Source organism: Castor canadensis, unplaced genomic scaffold (assembly GCF_047511655.1).
Source record: "Castor canadensis unplaced genomic scaffold, mCasCan1.hap1v2 HAP1_SCAFFOLD_136, whole genome shotgun sequence".
NCBI classification, from domain to species: Eukaryota; Metazoa; Chordata; class Mammalia; order Rodentia; family Castoridae; genus Castor; species Castor canadensis.
In genome coordinates, this window is record NW_027395360.1 from 133 (window position 1) to 18,000 (window position 17,868).

General features: G+C 39.7%; 1 protein-coding gene across 1 annotated transcript in view; it reads right to left on the bottom strand.

Moving 5' to 3' along the window:
• Positions 1–712: 712 nt before the first annotated feature.
• The window catches only part of LOC141420337 (uncharacterized), a 71,209-nt gene continuing 54,053 nt past the window's right edge, over positions 713–17,868 (bottom strand). The window contains exons 4-6 of the mRNA XM_074064602.1: positions 10,640–11,185; positions 8,661–8,820; positions 713–1,373 (exon numbers count right to left, since the gene is read on the bottom strand). Coding sequence (XP_073920703.1) covers positions 1,366–1,373; positions 8,661–8,820; positions 10,640–11,185 — 714 coding nt within the window. The 3' untranslated portion in view covers positions 713–1,365. The remainder of the gene's footprint in view (positions 1,374–8,660; positions 8,821–10,639; positions 11,186–17,868) is intronic.

A 17,868-nucleotide genomic window follows, 5' to 3' on the forward strand; every position in this document is an offset into this window, starting at 1 on the left:
GTTTACTGCGGCACTATTCACAATAGCCAAGTTATGGAAACAGCCAAGATGCCCCACCACTGACCAATGGATTAAGAAAATGTGGTATCTATACACAATGGAATTTTATGCAGCCATGAAGAAGAACGAAATGTTATCATTCGCTGGTAAATGGATGGAACTGGAGAACATCATTCTGAGTGAGGTTACCCTGGCCCAAAAGACCAAAAATCGTATGTTCTCCCTCATATGTGGACATTAGACCAAGGGCAAACACAACAATGGGATTACACTATGAGCACATGATAAAAGCGAGAGCACACAAGGGAGGGGTGAGGATAGGTAAGACACCTAAAAAAATTAGCTAACATTTGCTGCCCTTAACGCAGAGAAACTAAAGCAGATACCTTAAAGCAACTGAGGCCAATAGGAAAAGGGGAACAGGTACTAGAGAAAAGGGTAGATCAAAAAAGAATTAACCTAGAAGGTAACACCCACGCACAGGAAATCAATGTGAGTCAATGCCCTGTATAGCTATCCTTATCTCAACCAGCAAAAACCCTTGTTCCTTCCTATTATTGCTTATACTCTCTCTACAACAAAATTAGCAATAAGGGCAAAATAGTTTCTGCTGAGTATTGTGGGGGTGGGGGGAGAGGGAGGGGGTAGAGTGAGTGGTAAGGGAGGGGGTGGGGGCAGGGGGGAGAAATGACCCAAGCCTTGTATGCACATATGAATAATAAAAAAAAAAGACTGGCTTTTATCCTCTTAATAACATTACCACCATTACTACTCAGCCTACAAACATCTAAGTCTACAAAATTGTCCATATCTCTTCATGGTATCGAGAAAGTGGTAAAAGCCAATAAAGAACAAGGCTACAAAGAAAAACACAGCTTGGTGGATGACAGTTTCCTCAGGAATAATGTGAACATCAGCACAGAGGAGGAAATGGGGGGACTGAACTTCAGGGTGCTGAATGTTATATTTCCATCTGGGTATTTACACTCGATATACTAACTTCTCAATAAATTCCACTGTAAAATTTCAGAGATGATGCTCATCCTAAAAAAACTTGGCCACGGAACAAAACAGATTTCTGTATGTCTTTTTGTCACACAACTCCTGAGGAAAGAGACAGCTTTACGCATTCATAAAACTCAAAATGTGATAAGAGAGCAATTTCTGACACTAACTGTACAGGACAGCCAAGCGATGGACACCACAAATATGAAGGCATGGCACACACAAGTATATCCACAAACTTGAAGCTCCAGCTACAAAAGTCTCATCTCCTCTCTCCTCCAGCAGGAAGGGCAGCTGTGAGTGAAGGTACTGGCAAGAAGAAGTCGGCCCTGTTCCTCCAAGATCCTGATGAAATTTTTGTCAGCGTCCTGTTAAAAAAATGAAAAATTTAGTCATTAAAACATCCTGCGATACTTAGTAACAATGTAATTTCATTATTAAAATCTGACATTTTGTTTCGGATAGAAGACACAAATAACACATGTCATTTAAAAGTAATGTGTTGAGGCTGCTAGGGCCATGACCCAGGGGGAGAGGACTGCCCAGCACGCCCAAGGCCCAGGGATCGATCCCCAGCTGCAGGTAAAAATATTGCTGCCCAAGGAAACCCAGAGTAAAAGCACAAAGATCCGTATTATAAAATGGTCACAGCAACTTTATCATAAAAAAACGGACAACTCTATAACGTGTAGCAAAAGATCTGCCTTGTAATCCTAGCTACTCAGGAAGCAGAGATAGGGAGGATTAGTTCAGTTAGCATGACCCTATCTCAAAAACACCCAACACAAAACAGATCTGTCTGCGTGCCTCAAGTGTTAGACTGCCTGCTTGCAAGGGTGAGGCCCTGAGTTCAAACCCCAGAACCACCAAAACATAAAAATAACATTAAGAAAGAATGCAGAAATTGTAGACCATTTGCTGTTTTATAAAAACACTGTATGGAAGGTGGTAAACAAACTCAAGGTTACCCACATCACATGGAGAATCTTTAAGACATGTTCAACACACAAGGTAAGGTACAGAGGAGCAGTGATTTTAAAAACATGCAGAATGTAAATTCTGAGATACTTATGTAGATAATGACAGTATACAAGTAGATGTGGGAATGAACACCAAATTCAACATGGGGATAACTTTCAGGATGTGACACAGGCCACAAATAAGCACATGAACATAGGTAAAACACAGAGGGCAGAGACCACAAGTGATACGGCTCAAGGGCTAACTCTACCAAACTCTGAGCATGGCTCTTCCTTCTACACAACTACTTCTGCTCACCATCCCTAAAGGATCCCAGCTGTCCCCCTCAACAGAGACTCCTGACCTAGGCCTATGCCACATACCAGCATGAAATAGCCAAAGATTCCCCATTTCAAAAAAGATTTCAGGGCCTCTAGTCATTTAAGTGACGTTAGCAACAGATAACGTGCAGTTAAGTGCTAGTGGTGGGCATATGCACAGAGAACCTAAAATGCATGATTCTTCAGAGTCACCTAGAGAAAAACACTTAAAAGGCCTCTGTTACGATCAAAGTAGCCCTCCGAGCTCATGGGATAATGCAAGATATTTTTGAGTAGAGAAAATACCACAAGACAAAGCCGGTTAAACCAGGCAGTAAGTACTAAGATATAAAAAGTGAGCTGGGCACCGGTGGCTTATGCCTAGCTACTCATGAGGTAGAGATCAGGAGGATCACAGTTTGAAGCCAGCCCAGGCAAACAGTTCTCAAGACCGTACCTTGAAAAAAACCCAATACAATCAGGGCTGGCATAGTGGCTCAAGTGGTAGAACACCTGTTTAATAAACATGAGGCTCTGAGTTCAAACCCTAGTCCCACCAAAAATAACCAAAAATCATACTGCAAAAGGCACATCAGAAATTCATTGGGGAGAAGCCTACAAGAATAATCTAAAAGAAGAAATACTACAGGTAGTCAATGAGAATTTTATAGAGATGATACTGGATATGGTCAACCAAAATGTACAGGAGACACTCAAGAAATTCCAAGCATTATATGCTTAGACTACACTAAACTGACAAAAAAATACCTTATTTTATTCAATGAATTATCTTTAACTACTTTAACTGTTTTTACAGTTTTTAAATTTTTTTACATAAAATGAACACATCATTCAGCTACACAAAAAATATTTTCTTTCTTTATATTTTTATTCCATAAGCCATTTTCTATTTTTAATTTTTTGGACCCTTTTGGTTAAAAACTAAGATGAAAGCAGACACATTAGCCTAGCCCAGTGTCAGGACCTCAATATCATTATCCTCCACCTCCACATCTTGTCCCACTGGCAGGACTTTAGGGGCAGTAACAAGCATGTAGCAGTCTCCTAGGACAACAGTGCCTTCTTCTGGAATTCCTTCTAAGGACCTGCCTGAGGCTCATCCTGAGAAGGGGCCAGTCTTCTCAGAAATATGTCCATGGTCATTTGCTTCATTTATTTCTTTTTTCTCATCAATTTGCTAGTAAGGAGATGATGAACCATGAGCATTCATGATTTACCTCTTCCCTTTGTTGTGGGGAAGGGAGGTTATTGGGGTTTGACTGCAGGGTCTCACACTTGCTAGGCCAGTGCTTTACCACTTGAGACACAACCCTGACCCTTTTTTCTTTTAGTTACTTTTGAGATAAGGTCTTGTGCTTTTGCCCAGGGCTGACCTTGGACTACATTCCTTCTACCTCTGCTTCCCATGTAGCTGGGATTACAGGCATACTACACCATTCTCAATTTGTTCTTTGAGATACTGCTAACTTGCCCCGGTAACACTGTGCTGGCCTCAAACCACAATCTTCCTATATCTGCTTTCCTCCCAAATACCAGGGATTATAGGCACAACACCCAGCCATGAACATTCTTTATTAATAACGATCTTTCAGTGATAGCATGCATGTTTTCAAACTTTTTAAAGTTTTTGTTGAGGTTTGCAAACCATTCACTTGAGCTGGGGGTATAACTCAGCAGTAGAGCAGTTGCCCAGGATAAGCAAAGCCCTGGAGGAGAAAGACAAGCAGGAGGTGGGAAGAAGGACAGAGGAAAACGAGAAGGGAGGAGGAGGAGAAGAGGAGCAGCAGCAGCAACAGCAGCAGGAGGAAGAACCCTACTTCTAAACCCTTCATTGTAAATTCTTGGGAGCTCTTCTCTTCTTACTGTGCAATTTCCTTTGCTCTTGCTTCTTCAGCTATGTTCCTCTTCCAGTTCCAGCAAGTCAGGAACCACCTCTAGCAGCTCCTCAATGTCATCCACATCCACCTTAAAGTTGTTTGACATCTCAACCACCACCTGGATTTCTGCATCCTCCTCACCTTTGATAAGTCCGCTGAAGTCATGGACAAATCTCCTTAGTGTCTACTTCAAGAAACAGATGCCATTAATTCACTTCTTGGGGACATGGCCTCAAGCCCAAGCAAGGTTCTTGATGGAGTTATATATGCAATCCTTGGAGAAATGCATCAGTGTTTCCTCAGCTGCAATAGCCTGGACAGAGGTCCTCCTTGGTTAGTAGTCCTTAAAAATTGCTATAACTCCTCAATCTACTGGTTGTCCCAGAGAGAAGGTGTGGAAGAAGAAGCATCATTTTGATATTGAGATGAACATCACCAATAAAAGAAGGGTACATGAGAACATTATCAACAACAAACAACATCTTGAAAGGCATGCTGTTTTCAAAGAGTATTTCTCCATTTAACTGCCACAGCAATTCAGGAGATCATTCTGAATCATCCATGGTCTCTTATTGCTCCTGTAGGTCACTGGCAGTGTGTATTTACTCATGCGCTTGAAAGCCATGAGCGTCTCACTGTGACAGATCACAAAGGGTTTCAATTTATAGTCTATAACATTGCCCCAAGCAAGATTGGTATCCTGTCCTTAAAAGCTTTCAGACCTGGCATTGACTTGGTCACTTACAGATCAAAGATCTTTCCAGTATTCATTTCCAGAATCTGGATGTTTCATCCACATTGAAGATTTGCTCTGACAAATAATTTTCCTCCACAATTATCTTACCTACTTTCCAAACATTCTTCAGCAGCCTAACCACTCATTTTCACACATGTAATGAATAATGATTCTTGAATCATTCAAACCACTCACAAGTAACAATAAATTCAACATCACAGTTGGGTCCAAGCTTTTCTTTCAATTTCACAAACAAATGCTATGCTTTGGCCGTGATTCTCATGCTGTGGTGAAGGATATGCTTCTGTCCCAGGTCATTAGAAGTTTCTCCATACATGATGTAGGCCTTTCTCAAGTTTTTGTCAGTCTCATTGCCTTCAATGAAGCAGAATGTTTAACAGGCTCCCATAACTTGTTCTTATTCTTCAGGAGAATAGACTATGATGTAATGAGACATCCCTGACTAATGTGCAATAATCATCACTAATTTTCCACCTTTGTAGTCCTTAAGTCACTTTTAATCTCATTTCCAAGCCATTTAGTCCATGTGACCTATTACGGTCAAAATTAGCAGTAGATTTTGATGATGTCAGATTAAATCAACACAAGAAAATATGATGCAACCAAGAGACGTGATAAACACAAAATGCATGGAGCCACTACTAGTGTAGCATGACATACTGTTTTACAGTAAACTATTCTTAATACAAATAGAAAGGACACGTTATAACTAAACAAAGTACACTATAGTAAATGCAAAAAGCAGAAACAGATTTGTCTGCTATTGTTATCAGTTATGTGATATACACAAATCTATGTGCTATACTTTTATAAGATAGCATCACCACAAACATGTAATGTGTTGCACATTATAGATACTACAATGTCATTAAGCTATACCAACTTTTAAGCTCCTTTAATCTTATGGGAACACAGTAATATATGTGGTCCATTGTTGATCAAAAGGTCACTATGCAGCATATGACTATTTCAATATTATCTACCATTAACCATTGCTATGTGTTATCAGTGTGAATTAATTCACTAGACTACTTTTCTCATTAACAAGCTTTAGAAACTATAAATAGCACAAAAATGCACTGATTCCTGAAGATGGGGAAAATCTTAAAAAGGAGATGGCAAACAACAAAAGCATATTTAGCTTCCTTTAACATTTTAGCCAGAGCCAGCAGCTTTGTGTGTATAAATCACAATTATATAATCCCCTATTCTAGGCATTTAAGCAAACAAATACACAGTTGTCCTTTTAAGTCAAACAGATTACTTGGTAGAATTCCTGCTACCCAGGAAGTCATTCCACACATCCCCTTCAGTCCTAGGATTCTATATACAACAAACACACATTCATTGATATCCCTCTAAAGTCAAACCAAAAATAACATTCAATCAGAAACAGTAGGGCTGGTACCATGGCTCAAGTGCCTTCCTGGCAAGCATAAGGTCCTGAGTTCAAACCACAGGCCTGTCAAAAAAAAATTGAAGTGAGAAATAATGGAGGACTTGAGAAGTGGCTCAAGTGGTAGAGCACCTGCCTAGCAAATGTGAGTACCTGAGTTCAAGCACCAGTACCACCAAAAAGAAAAAGAAAAGAAATAATGGAAATCATCTGGTACTTTGGAAACAAGGCAGGCTGTGAAACAGCTTGAGTAAATTACTGTATCTATTTGAGCCTGCCTCCAAGTAGCAAAATGGCCTTCTTTTCCATGAAGAGATGCTAAAGGCATTAAAAATATAAAGCAAAAATAAAACTCATAACATTTGGCCTTACCAAACACACACACACTACAGAAGTAGTAGCTAAGTTCAACACAAGAATGAAAGCAAAAACAACATCAATACGCATGGCAGTAAATAATGACTAACATTTCTCTCATTCTGTAAAATGTGTATGAGAAAAACATGCATTTAATGAGTTACAAATTTTCTAACTAAAATCAGCTGGCATAAACCATAATCGAGAAAGTATTAAGTTAATATGAATAAAACAGTTCCACAAATATCAATGAATGATTCTTATAAGCAAATCAAATACCAGGCAGAAGGAATATTCACGTATAGACAATTCAAACACTATATATCAGAAAACTGAATAAATGTAAAGCACATTTTAACATAATCCATACCACAAAACTGATTCTTGGACTCAGGGTATAGCTAATTGGTAGAGCACATGCGTGAGGCCCTGGGCTCAATTCCCAGTAAATACACATATATTTTTCATGTTACATATGAAACAATTTTAAACACTTAAAAAGTCTTACCATACAAGAAAACTGATGCACTTTAGCAAACCTCACATCTACAGCCAGAAATTCATATTGGCTCACCTGCTTAGTAAAATAAACTTTTTAAAGAATTTTAGAAAAATAGGTCTCCAAAACTTGTATCTCAAGCTGGGTCTTCTTCTCAACTCAGATCCATATGTACAACTACCTAAGGATATTTCTTATAAGTCACAGACGCCTCAAATATGACACCTCAAACTGAACTCATCATACTCTGCAGCCTAATGCTCTTCCTATACTCACTGCTGCAGTAAATGTCACCAGAATTCATTCAGTTTCCCAAGGCGGGCATTAGAGAATTCATTTTTATTCATCGCACAAATATTTATTAAATCCTAATGATAGGCATGAACACAACAGTGTCTAGAAATTATGCAGACTTCAATCTCTCTGAAGCCCAGTAAATCTTACCCATTATACCTCCTTTACAACTCCTGAATCCATTTCCATCCCTTATGTCCCATTTACACTACTCTACTACCAGTCCTCATTTCTCAACTGAATTACTACAATAGCTGTAACTGACCACCAGGCTTCCAAGTTCACTCTCCAAATCATCATCCAAACTGCTGCCTATCTGACCACTTCACTTTTCTTTTTCTGTATCCCATAATTTTCTCAAATTAACGAATCAATTTTCCTAACCGCCCATGAAATTTTAAAATTCTGTCACTATCTTTAGATGAAAAAGTTTGCTGAAGTCTATAACACTAGTTTACCATAGTACCTAAAGCAGTAGTACTGGAAATCCCTGATTTATTAATGAAAACAATAAAGATTTATTATAGATAAAATTACCAAATGAGTAGTGCTTGACAGTAGTCTTTGACATAAAGCGAAAAACATCCTTGCATATAAAATCAAGAAAATACATGAGTTCACAAAAGTGTTCGGTTGTTTTTGTGTGTGTGTGGTATTGGGGTTTGAACTCAGGACCTACAACTTGAGCCACTCCACCAATCCTTTTTCGTGACAGGTTTTTTTCTGAGATAGGGTCCTGAAGATATTTGCCCAGGCTGTCTTCAAATGGCAATCCTCCTGATTTCTGCCTCCTGAGTAGCTAGGATTACCACCAGCACGTGGCAGTACTGTCTTCTTAAGAAAGGATTCAATACTGTAGTACTCTCCAGGGTACTACACTTCTCTATTAACAGAAGCTTGAAATAATGCCTGCTATATGGCACTCAGTAAATATTTATTAAAGGAATTAAACTACTTCTTAATCATGTTTAACCACGTCTTTTACTAATCTCCATAGACCTTCATCATAAAAAATACACTTAAAGCCAGATGTGATTGAGCACACCTATAATCCCAACACTTGGGAGACTGAGGTAAGAGGATCACAAGTTCCAGGCCAACCTGAGCTTTAGGGGAAAATAATCTCAAAAACAAAAAGGCTGGTCCAGGGGGTCCCACTTGGAGTCTTACCTACCTGAAAGGCAGTCATTGGGAGGATCACAGTTCAAGACCATCTGGGGCAAAACAATGCTAGACCTCATCTCAACCAATAAAAGCTGGACATGGTGGCAGGCATCTGTCATCACAGAAACACAGGAAGCAGAAAGGGTATATAGGAGGATCACTGTCCACGGCTGCCTAGACAAAATGTGAGAGAACCTATTAAAAAAAAAAGTAAAAATAAATAACTGAATAAATAACAAAAAGGGCTGGGGGTACAACTCAAGTGATAGAGTACCTACTTACCAAGTGTGAGGACCTGATTTCAAACCCCAGTAACTCCTCCACAAAAACATATATATATGTATATTATTCATCTATATAAAATATTGTACAAAGAACAAACGTCAACTGATTTTCTCATTTATTTTTAAAACTCTTTATAAACATTGGCAAACTAAAGAGCAAGCCAAGGAAGAGAAAAAGGCATACTGACACTTGTTAATCAAGCCTAGGGATTCCCTGGTTTTCTCCTGCCCGTGTACAGCCTAAACATGACCTGTCCATCAGATATCAAGAGCCCAAAACTCAGGTACAAGGATGTGTAGGTTACTTTACACCACCCACTACTCCACTGCCATTCCCTCACCACATAGACTGTATGACAAATGAAGCAGATGTCGGCTTTTTTTCTAGAAGAGCTTAAACTCGAAATTAGTTTTTTAAAAAATCGTAGCCAATAATACCAACCAAAGTGTTTTTGGAAGTCCTGAAATGTTCTATTTTTTCTTCCTTTTCACTTCGGAAGACCCTTCTTCATGTTTCATGTTAAATTAAAAAATGACATTTTAACCAATCATACAGGTATTCTGACTTCATAACAGTGTTAACATTTCATATTAAATACTCTGAACATGAACACACAACAGGAAACTATTCTACTTTTACTCCAATATTATATTTCCTTGTTTAAAGTTTAAAAACAAGAAGTAATAAATCCAAGATAGAACCCCAATTTTCAAAGTAAGATCTTACAAAAGTTTCAAAAATCACTGTCCTATGGAAAGAGGATGAGGTGGGAGTCAGAGGACTCAGGAGGAAAAAGTCTATCTTTAAAACATACTCAAAGTGTGGCCTAGAAAAACTTTTTCTATCAAACTGCTGGGTCCTTGCTGGCACGAAGGGTGCCTTACTTTCTTTTCTAGTCCGGGCACTCTGGACACTTTACCAAATAAAACTAGCCTTACAAACTCTTGAGATATTAGAGAAACAGTACAGTATACAGATTAAGGGACTGTAAATGAGTCTAATGGCCTGGCTGAGTCACAGCTCTGACTTTGGACAAGTTACCCTTACTTTTAGAGCTGTGGTCTTTTATTCTCCCATCTGTAAAGTGGGACTATAAAGACTTTACGTAAAAGGTTTTTGATGATTCAATGAGATACCATACGCATACAATCCACATACCACTCAACTTAACACAAGAAAACTATCCTGGTTGATTTGTCTGTACTTAGTTTTGTCTAGGTAAACTACATCAGCTGAAACTTTACTCTTAGACCTTACAAAACCACCATCGCTTTGCAAGAAATCTTGCCTTTAACACTCCTGTCAACAGTAAGTCCAGTGGGGGAGTCAGGACAATTAATGCTCTCCCGAAGGCAATCACTTTTCTTTACCTCTTTTGACCAAAACACAGTTTCCGCTGAGTGTCGCGCACTGGGAGCCATGAGAACCCAAGCAAATCAAGCAAGCTAGGAGACCAGGAAGCTCAAGGCTTCCTTCCCTCCTGAGGTGAAGCGACCCTGCGTGAAGCACCCGCGGGGGCCCCGGGGCTGTGCTCCCAGGCAGCTGACGAGGCTCCTGGCCCAGCTAGCCAACGCCTGGTCCTTCCCGCCAGCCCCGGCCGCGCAGCGCCAGTCCACCTAGCTTCCTCCACGTCCCCACCGGGCCCACTCCACCACCGGGTCCCCTACCGCAGGCGCCGCAGCCCTTCCGGGCCCCCTGACTCACCCGCGATGCAGGTCCGGGGCTCCGCGCGATGCCAGCAAGGGTCGGAAAGGACTCAGGGAGGATTTGGATTCGCCAAGGCAGAGGGCAGCCTAGGAAGAGAAGCCTGTGCGACGCCCGCCTGGGCCCACGCGGCTGCACCCCCAAACCCACCGGGAAAAGGTACCGCCCACCTGGGCCCGGCCTGCGAGGCGGGACCCAGCTCCGAACTCGGCCCAGTGCCAGGCGGCCCAGACCTCTCTGCTGGTCTCGGGAGACCGCGAGTGCCGCCGCCCAACCCGGGCCCCGCAGCTCTGCATGCGCGCATTCCCTCCACCTGCCGCCGCAGTTCAGCTCCTGGCAAGAACCCGCGGTAGCCGAGGAAGCGGAGGAAAGGAGGTGTCCACGCACACGCTGCGGCTCTGCGCCGCGACCGCCGAGCAGGTCACGCGAGGGCGCTGGCGCTTGGGTTGCGTCACTCGAGCCCCGCCCAGAAACCTGCCGAGCCCCGCCCTCCTCCCTCTCCTTGCAGTGGGGGCGGAGCCTGGACCACTGGGTTATAGTAACTGGCTAATTTCAGAATCACCTTGCTTCCTACCAAAAGTGGATGTTAATGGCCTTCCGGATAGCAGGGGACAGATAAGGCCACTTAGGAAAAGGACGCTAACAAAAATGAGACTCAGGTGGGCGACATAAAATGAGTGCACAGAATAGAAGGAAATGCTTTTAATAAAATAAAGGGAACTTGATTGTGTAAAATTCTGACACACTGAATCTCTCAAATAGTATCATTTATTATTGTTGTTGTATTAATGAAAGTGGCTTGACGCTCACGATTTTTAAAAAGAAATGCTCTTAATATTATTCAGCAGGTGCACCAAGGCAGACAGCTTTCTGGAATTAGAGGTTTATCCAAGATACTTCTTTGTGCACTTCTTGTGAACAAACTTCACCAGAAAGAGAAAATTGGGAAACTGCATTAGCTCTGGGGAAGATTTCACGTTGCTTGGAACAGATGTGAAATGCACATAAGACAATTAGTAATGCAAACAGTGATCCACTAATTATAACAGGGACTCATTAATCCTCCCAAACCCATTATTCTCCATTCACAATTTCAATAATTAAAATCTTAAGGCTCAGGAGGTTAAATACTTTACTTAGCTAGAGAGCTAGGATTTGCACAACAGCACTGTGGTGCCAAACTTCTTTCTCGCTTTTTAAAAATTTTTTTTAATTTTTATTCTTTTTAAAACTTCTTTCTCTTAAACATTACTATACACCGTACACTGCCTCTCAAGGTCTAAACCTCCAGTTTTGACTTCCTTCTGCAATTCAGGTACTTAAATCTCTTAACATTTCCATAACAGAGTTCAACTCTTTAAAGGAACAGGTATAAAATCAAATTCCAGATCTAGTAAAAAAACAAAAAACAAAAAACAAAAACACATAAAGTACCATCACTAAGTTTTATTATATAAAAGGAAATTGAGGTCCAGGCAAAATTGATTTATAAAGGAACCAAACGAAACCCCCCCCCAAAAAAAAGCACACCTATGTTGACTATTTCCACCTGCTACCTGGATAATGCCTGCCCTTATTTAACTCTATTTTTTCAACAGCAGAAATTAATTATACAAAGGGGATTCATTGTGATATTTCCATACATACATGTAAAGTACCTTGATTAAATTCACCCCATCTACTACTCTTTTTAACCCCTCCATGTTTAACTCTTCAGAATTTTTTCTGCACTTTATAAAAAAAGATTTCAATATTATTTTCAAAGTCTAGAAAAACCCTAGTCAACCTAGATTTTTATTCAATAGTGCCAGAACCCACAGAAAGATGTAGCTGCAGCCAAACTACCAAAGTTTCCCAATAGAGAAATTGTCCAAGTTCAAGTTCTATGAACTACAAATGACCTAGATATGATTCAGGTTCAAAGCAGAAACTAAAATGAAAGTAAAATGCCCTTAGAGGAAAAGTTAAGAGGGGTAAGAGGAGTAGGGAGAAAGAGGTGAAATTCACTATGGCCATCTTCTAACCATGGGAGAGACTGTAGTAATCCTGAAGTTTCAGATTCTACTTTTCCCTTATCTCTATAACCAAGAGCCATCCTGTAATTACAGATGCATATTGGATGGCATCATAACAATGAATTATTTATTTTAAACCCTTTATACTCTAAAGACAGTTAATCTTGTGTTGTCCTATGTATTTGATTTTTTTGAGGCTATTATAAATGGAATTATTTTCCTATATTCTTTCTCAATTCGTTAATTGTTGGTGTATAAAAAGGCTACTGATTTTTATAAGTTGATTTTGTACCTTGCTACATTGCTGAAGCTGTTTATGGTATCTAGGAGTTTTGGGGTGAGTTTTTTGGGTCTTTGAGGTAAAGGATCATGCTGTCTGCAAATAGGGATACTTTTACTATTTCTTTACCTGTTTGGATTCCTTATATTCCTTCTTCTTGCATTCCTTCTTGCACTGGGTAGGAATTCCAGGTCTACGCTGAATAGGAGTGAGCATCCTTGTCTCATTCCTGACTTAGGGGGAATGGTTTCAGTTTTTCCTCATTAAGTATGATGTTGGCAATAGGTTTGTCATGTACAGCCTTTATAACGTTGAGGCACATTCCTTTTATTCCTAGTTTTCTTAGAGCTTTTATCATGAAGTTGTGTTGAATATTCACAAAGGATTTTTTCTGAATCTATTGAGATAATCAACTGGATTTGTCTTTGCTTCTGTTAATGTGTTATATTACATTGATTGATTTGCATATGTTGAACCATCACTGCATCCCTGGGATGAAGCTGACTTGGTCATGGTGAATGATCTTTCTGATATGTTGTTGGACTTGGTTACCATTATTTTATTGAGGACTTTTGTGTCAATGTTCATTAAGGAGATTGGCCTGTAGTCCTCCTTTTTCAGATGTGTCCTTGTCCAGTTTTGGGATGAGTGTAATGCTGGCTTCATAAAATGAGTTAGGTTTCTATTTTGTGGAAAAGTTGAAGGAGTATTGGTGTTAGTTCTTCTTTGAAGGTCTGGTGGAATTTCGCTGAGATCCCATCAGGTCCTGGAGTTTCTGGTTCAATTTCATTTTGAGTTATAGATCTGTTTAGGAGGTTAATATCCTCTTGGTTCAGTTTTGGATGGTCATAAGTATCTAGAAATTTGTCCATTTCTTCAAGATTTTCAAATTTATTGCAATGTATGTTCTCAAAGTAGTCTCTGATGATTCCCTGGATTTCCATGGTGTTTGTTGTTATCTCCCCTTTTTGTTCCTAATTTTACTAATTTGGGTCTTTTCCCTCCTTGTTTTAGTTAAATTTGCCAGGGGGTTGTTAATCTTGTTTATTTTTTCAAAGAACTACCTTTTTGTTTTGTTCATTCTTTGTATTTTTTGTCTCTATTTCATTAATTTGGGCCCTTTAAAAGTTTTTTCTCTCTTTCTACTTGCTTTGGATTTTGCTTGTTATTGTTTTTCTAGGAGTTTGAGATGTAGCATTAGGTCATTTATTTGAGATCTTTCTGTCCTTTTAATATATGCACTCATGGCTATAAACTTTCCTCTTAGGTCTGCCTTTGTTATGTTCCATAGGTTCTGGTAGGTGGTATTTTCATTTTCATTAGCTTCCAGGGACCTTTTGATTTCCTCTCTTATTTCTTCTTTGACTCACTAATGCTTGAGAATGTGTTATTAAGCCTCTAATTATTTGCATATTTTCTGCTGTTGTTTTTGATGAGTTTTAGTGCATTGTGTTCAGATAGGAGTCAGGGTTTATTTCTATTTTCTTATATTTTCTGAGACTTCCTTGTGCCCTAAGATATGATCAATTCTGGAGAAAATTCCATGGGCTGCTGGGAAGAATGTATATTGTGCTGTTGCTGGATAAAATATTCTGTGGACATCAGTTAAGTCCACTTGATGTACGGTGTCATTAATTTCTAGGATTTTTTTAATGGATTTTTTTGTTTGGATGCCCTACCTATAGGTGATAGAAGGATATTAAAGTCTCCCACTACTCCTGTGTTGGAATCTGTGTGCTTTTAAGTCCTTTAGTGATGAAATTGGGTGCATATAGGTTTATAATTGTTGTTTCCTTTTGTTGTTTTGCCCATTTTATTACTATGAAGTGTCCTTTCTTTATCTCATTTGATCAAATAAGTTTGAAATCTATTTTGTGTGACATAAGTATTGCTACTCCTGCCTGTTTTGGGGGACCATTTGCTTGTAAATCTTCTTCCAGCCTTTCACTATAAGCCAGTGTTCATTTCTGTCAATAAGATGCGTCTCTTGTAAACAACAGATTGTTGGATCTTCCTTTTTAATCCAGTTCACCAAATGGTGTCTTTCAATGGGAGATTTGAGTCCATTGACATTTAGTGTTAATATTGATTTATATGTGGTGATCCCTACCATCTTGTTGTTTTTTTGGTTAAGGATTTGATCGTGTGCAGCCAAATCAATGCTACTCTCTGATTACTTGTCTTTTCTTCTCCTATGGTTTGATGCTTCCCATCCTCTTGTGGTTTCGTTTGCTTTCATCTTCTATGTGCTGAATTTTTTGTAGAAAATATTTTGTAGACTCTTCTATAGTGGTGGCTTGGTGGCCATATATTGTTTTAGTTTCTGTTTATCATGGAAGACTTTTATGGCTCTGTCAATTATGAATGATAATTTTTCTGGGAAGAGTACCAAAGGCTGAAGTTGTTTTCAGTCAGTGCCCAAAATACCTCACTCCATGCCCTTCTTGCTTCTAATGTTTCCACTGAAAAATCTGCTGTTATTTTAATGGGCTTACCTTTATAAGTTATTTGGTTTTTCTCTCTTATAGCTCTCAATGTTCTTTCTCTGTTCTCTGTGCTTGTTGTTTTAATGATAATATGCTGTAGGGAGGTTCTGTTTTGGTCAAGTCTGTTCCTGTACCTGAAAGGGCAAAACTTTGTTGAGATTTGGGAAATTTTCTGTTATTTTATGAATATATTATGTAGCCCTTTGACTTGTACTTCTCCTTCTTCAATGCCCATGATTCTCAGGTTTGGTCTTTTGATGGAGTCGGTGAGTTCTTGCATATTCCTTTCACAGCTCTTGAGTTGTTTGACTAAGATTTCTTTTGTTTTTTTTTTTTTTAACTTCAATTTATCTTTGAGATCTGAGATTTGTCTTCCACTTGTTCTAGTCTGCTGGTGTGGCCTTCCACTGTATTTTTTGTTTGACTTAAGGGACATTTTATTTCCAGGATTTCTGTCTGATTCTTTTTTTCTGAGGTTTTCCATATCTTTTTCCAAATCCTACTTTATATTTTGTGTTGTCATCTTTAATTCATAAATCTCTCTTTCTGTAGTATCCTTTGTTTCATTTAAAGTCCTCTCTGAGTTCATTTATTTGTTTCTATGTCTTCTCATGTACTTTATTTTTGGTGTCTTGAAAATTCTTGAGTGCATCTTGTACATTCTGGTTAACTATGTTTAATATTTTTCTCCATGAATTTCTCAGTGATATCTTCTAAGATTTCTTCTTTGAGGATTTTTTGGTAGGTGTCCTGGGTTCCTTATTGACATTTATCATTGTTTTGTTGGGGTCAGGGATGATATCCATTTTCTACATTTTCCACTGAATCTTGTATTGAATTATTTTTTTGAGGAGAGTGGTTTCTATCCCTTCTTCTGCATCCCATCCCTCCACTTGGTCCTATGCAACTATGTCCTTGATAGGCTCATTGTGGTTTTAATTGCCCATGTTCTTTCCCTTGATTTAATATTTGTGTTGCAACTGACTTGGTTGTTAGCTAGGTTAATGTGCTCTTTCTTTCCCTGGCCTGGGGGTGTAATTTAGCAATAACAAATTCACAGGTTGAATGCCAGACCAGTTTTTTACATATTATATAGAAAACCCCTTGGTGATAATATCTATAAACAATGGGAATTGGGGGGTAATGGTTGTTTGGCTAGTTATTTATTTTGGAGAATTGATAAAGTGGTGCTAAAAGTGGGGCTGGGCAAGAAAAGGGGTGGGTAGGGGAAGATGTTTGGGGGCTGCAGGGTTTTGTAGGCCTTATATGTGTTTGGGTGTACTTCTGTTGTTGTAGTGGTGGGTGCATGTGTCAGGGATTGCAGGGGATTGGGGTGTGTATAGTTGGTACAATAGGCTAGTCAGTGGGTGGTGAGTGTGTAGGAAGGAGGGGTAGTGTGGTGACAGGTTGGGGTAGCATAGAAGGGTGGGTGAATATGGGGGAAAGAGTGGATGAGGATGGGCAGAAAGAGTAGTTGGTAGGGAGAACAATGGATTGCAGCACAGGAGAAGGAGGGAAAGCGAAGAGGGTAAAATTAGGGATATGAGAATAATGATGGTGAAGTTAATAGTACAAGAATAATAATAATAATAATTAGAAAAAAGAAAGAAACACAATAAAAATCTCCAGTTTCAGGAACCACAGAATGTTCAGTCTTTTGGTATAAGTTCGGGAGTTATTTCTTAGGTGTCCAGTCCTGGTATTGGCATACAAGTGGAAGCTCTGATGTGCTCTCACCAGGTTACTGGCTTGTGAGTAGTATTTGGTCCTTCTGTCCACAATGTCAGTTGGATTCGTGAGGTGAGGTAACTCTGACAGTTTATGCAGGATGTTCAGAGCTGTTGTTTTAACCAGGCAGCAGTTGTGTTGTCCTTCACCTGCAGCCCTGTTCGTCAGCTCTTTCCACAGCAAGGTGGGGCAATTTAGTTTTGAATGCTGCCCTTTGTTCCAAAGATCAGCTCTGGGATCCACAACTTGCCCTGTTTGGGAGGTTGGCCTGTTGCCCAATGCCTGTTCTCAGCCTTCATTGCTTTACCCACATTTCCTCACTGAGAGTTTGGCACTGAGAGTTTGGCTCCTTGCTCCATCCCCACCTCTGTTGTCAGTATTAGGTTACAGTTTGCTGTTTATATTTTTCTCTTTTGCTGGGGGGGCATTCAGTCTGCAAGGGACTGCACTGGATGATTTTTGTGGGTGATGGGTAGGGAAGTTGCACATGGTACGTGATGCTCATCTGTTCATTCTACAGTTTTATGCAAGCAGCTTTGGAGCCGGTTGGTGGGGAGAAATGGTGCCGCTTTTTTCAGTGTGGTGTAGCATAGGGAGGAGTTCCACAGGCTAGGAGTCCAGGATATCACAGAGTTTGATTCTGATTGATGCTCTGTCTTTGGCTTGTTGGGAGAAAGAAAGAAAAAAAAAAGAGAAAAAGTCAGAGACCTTTTTTTCCCC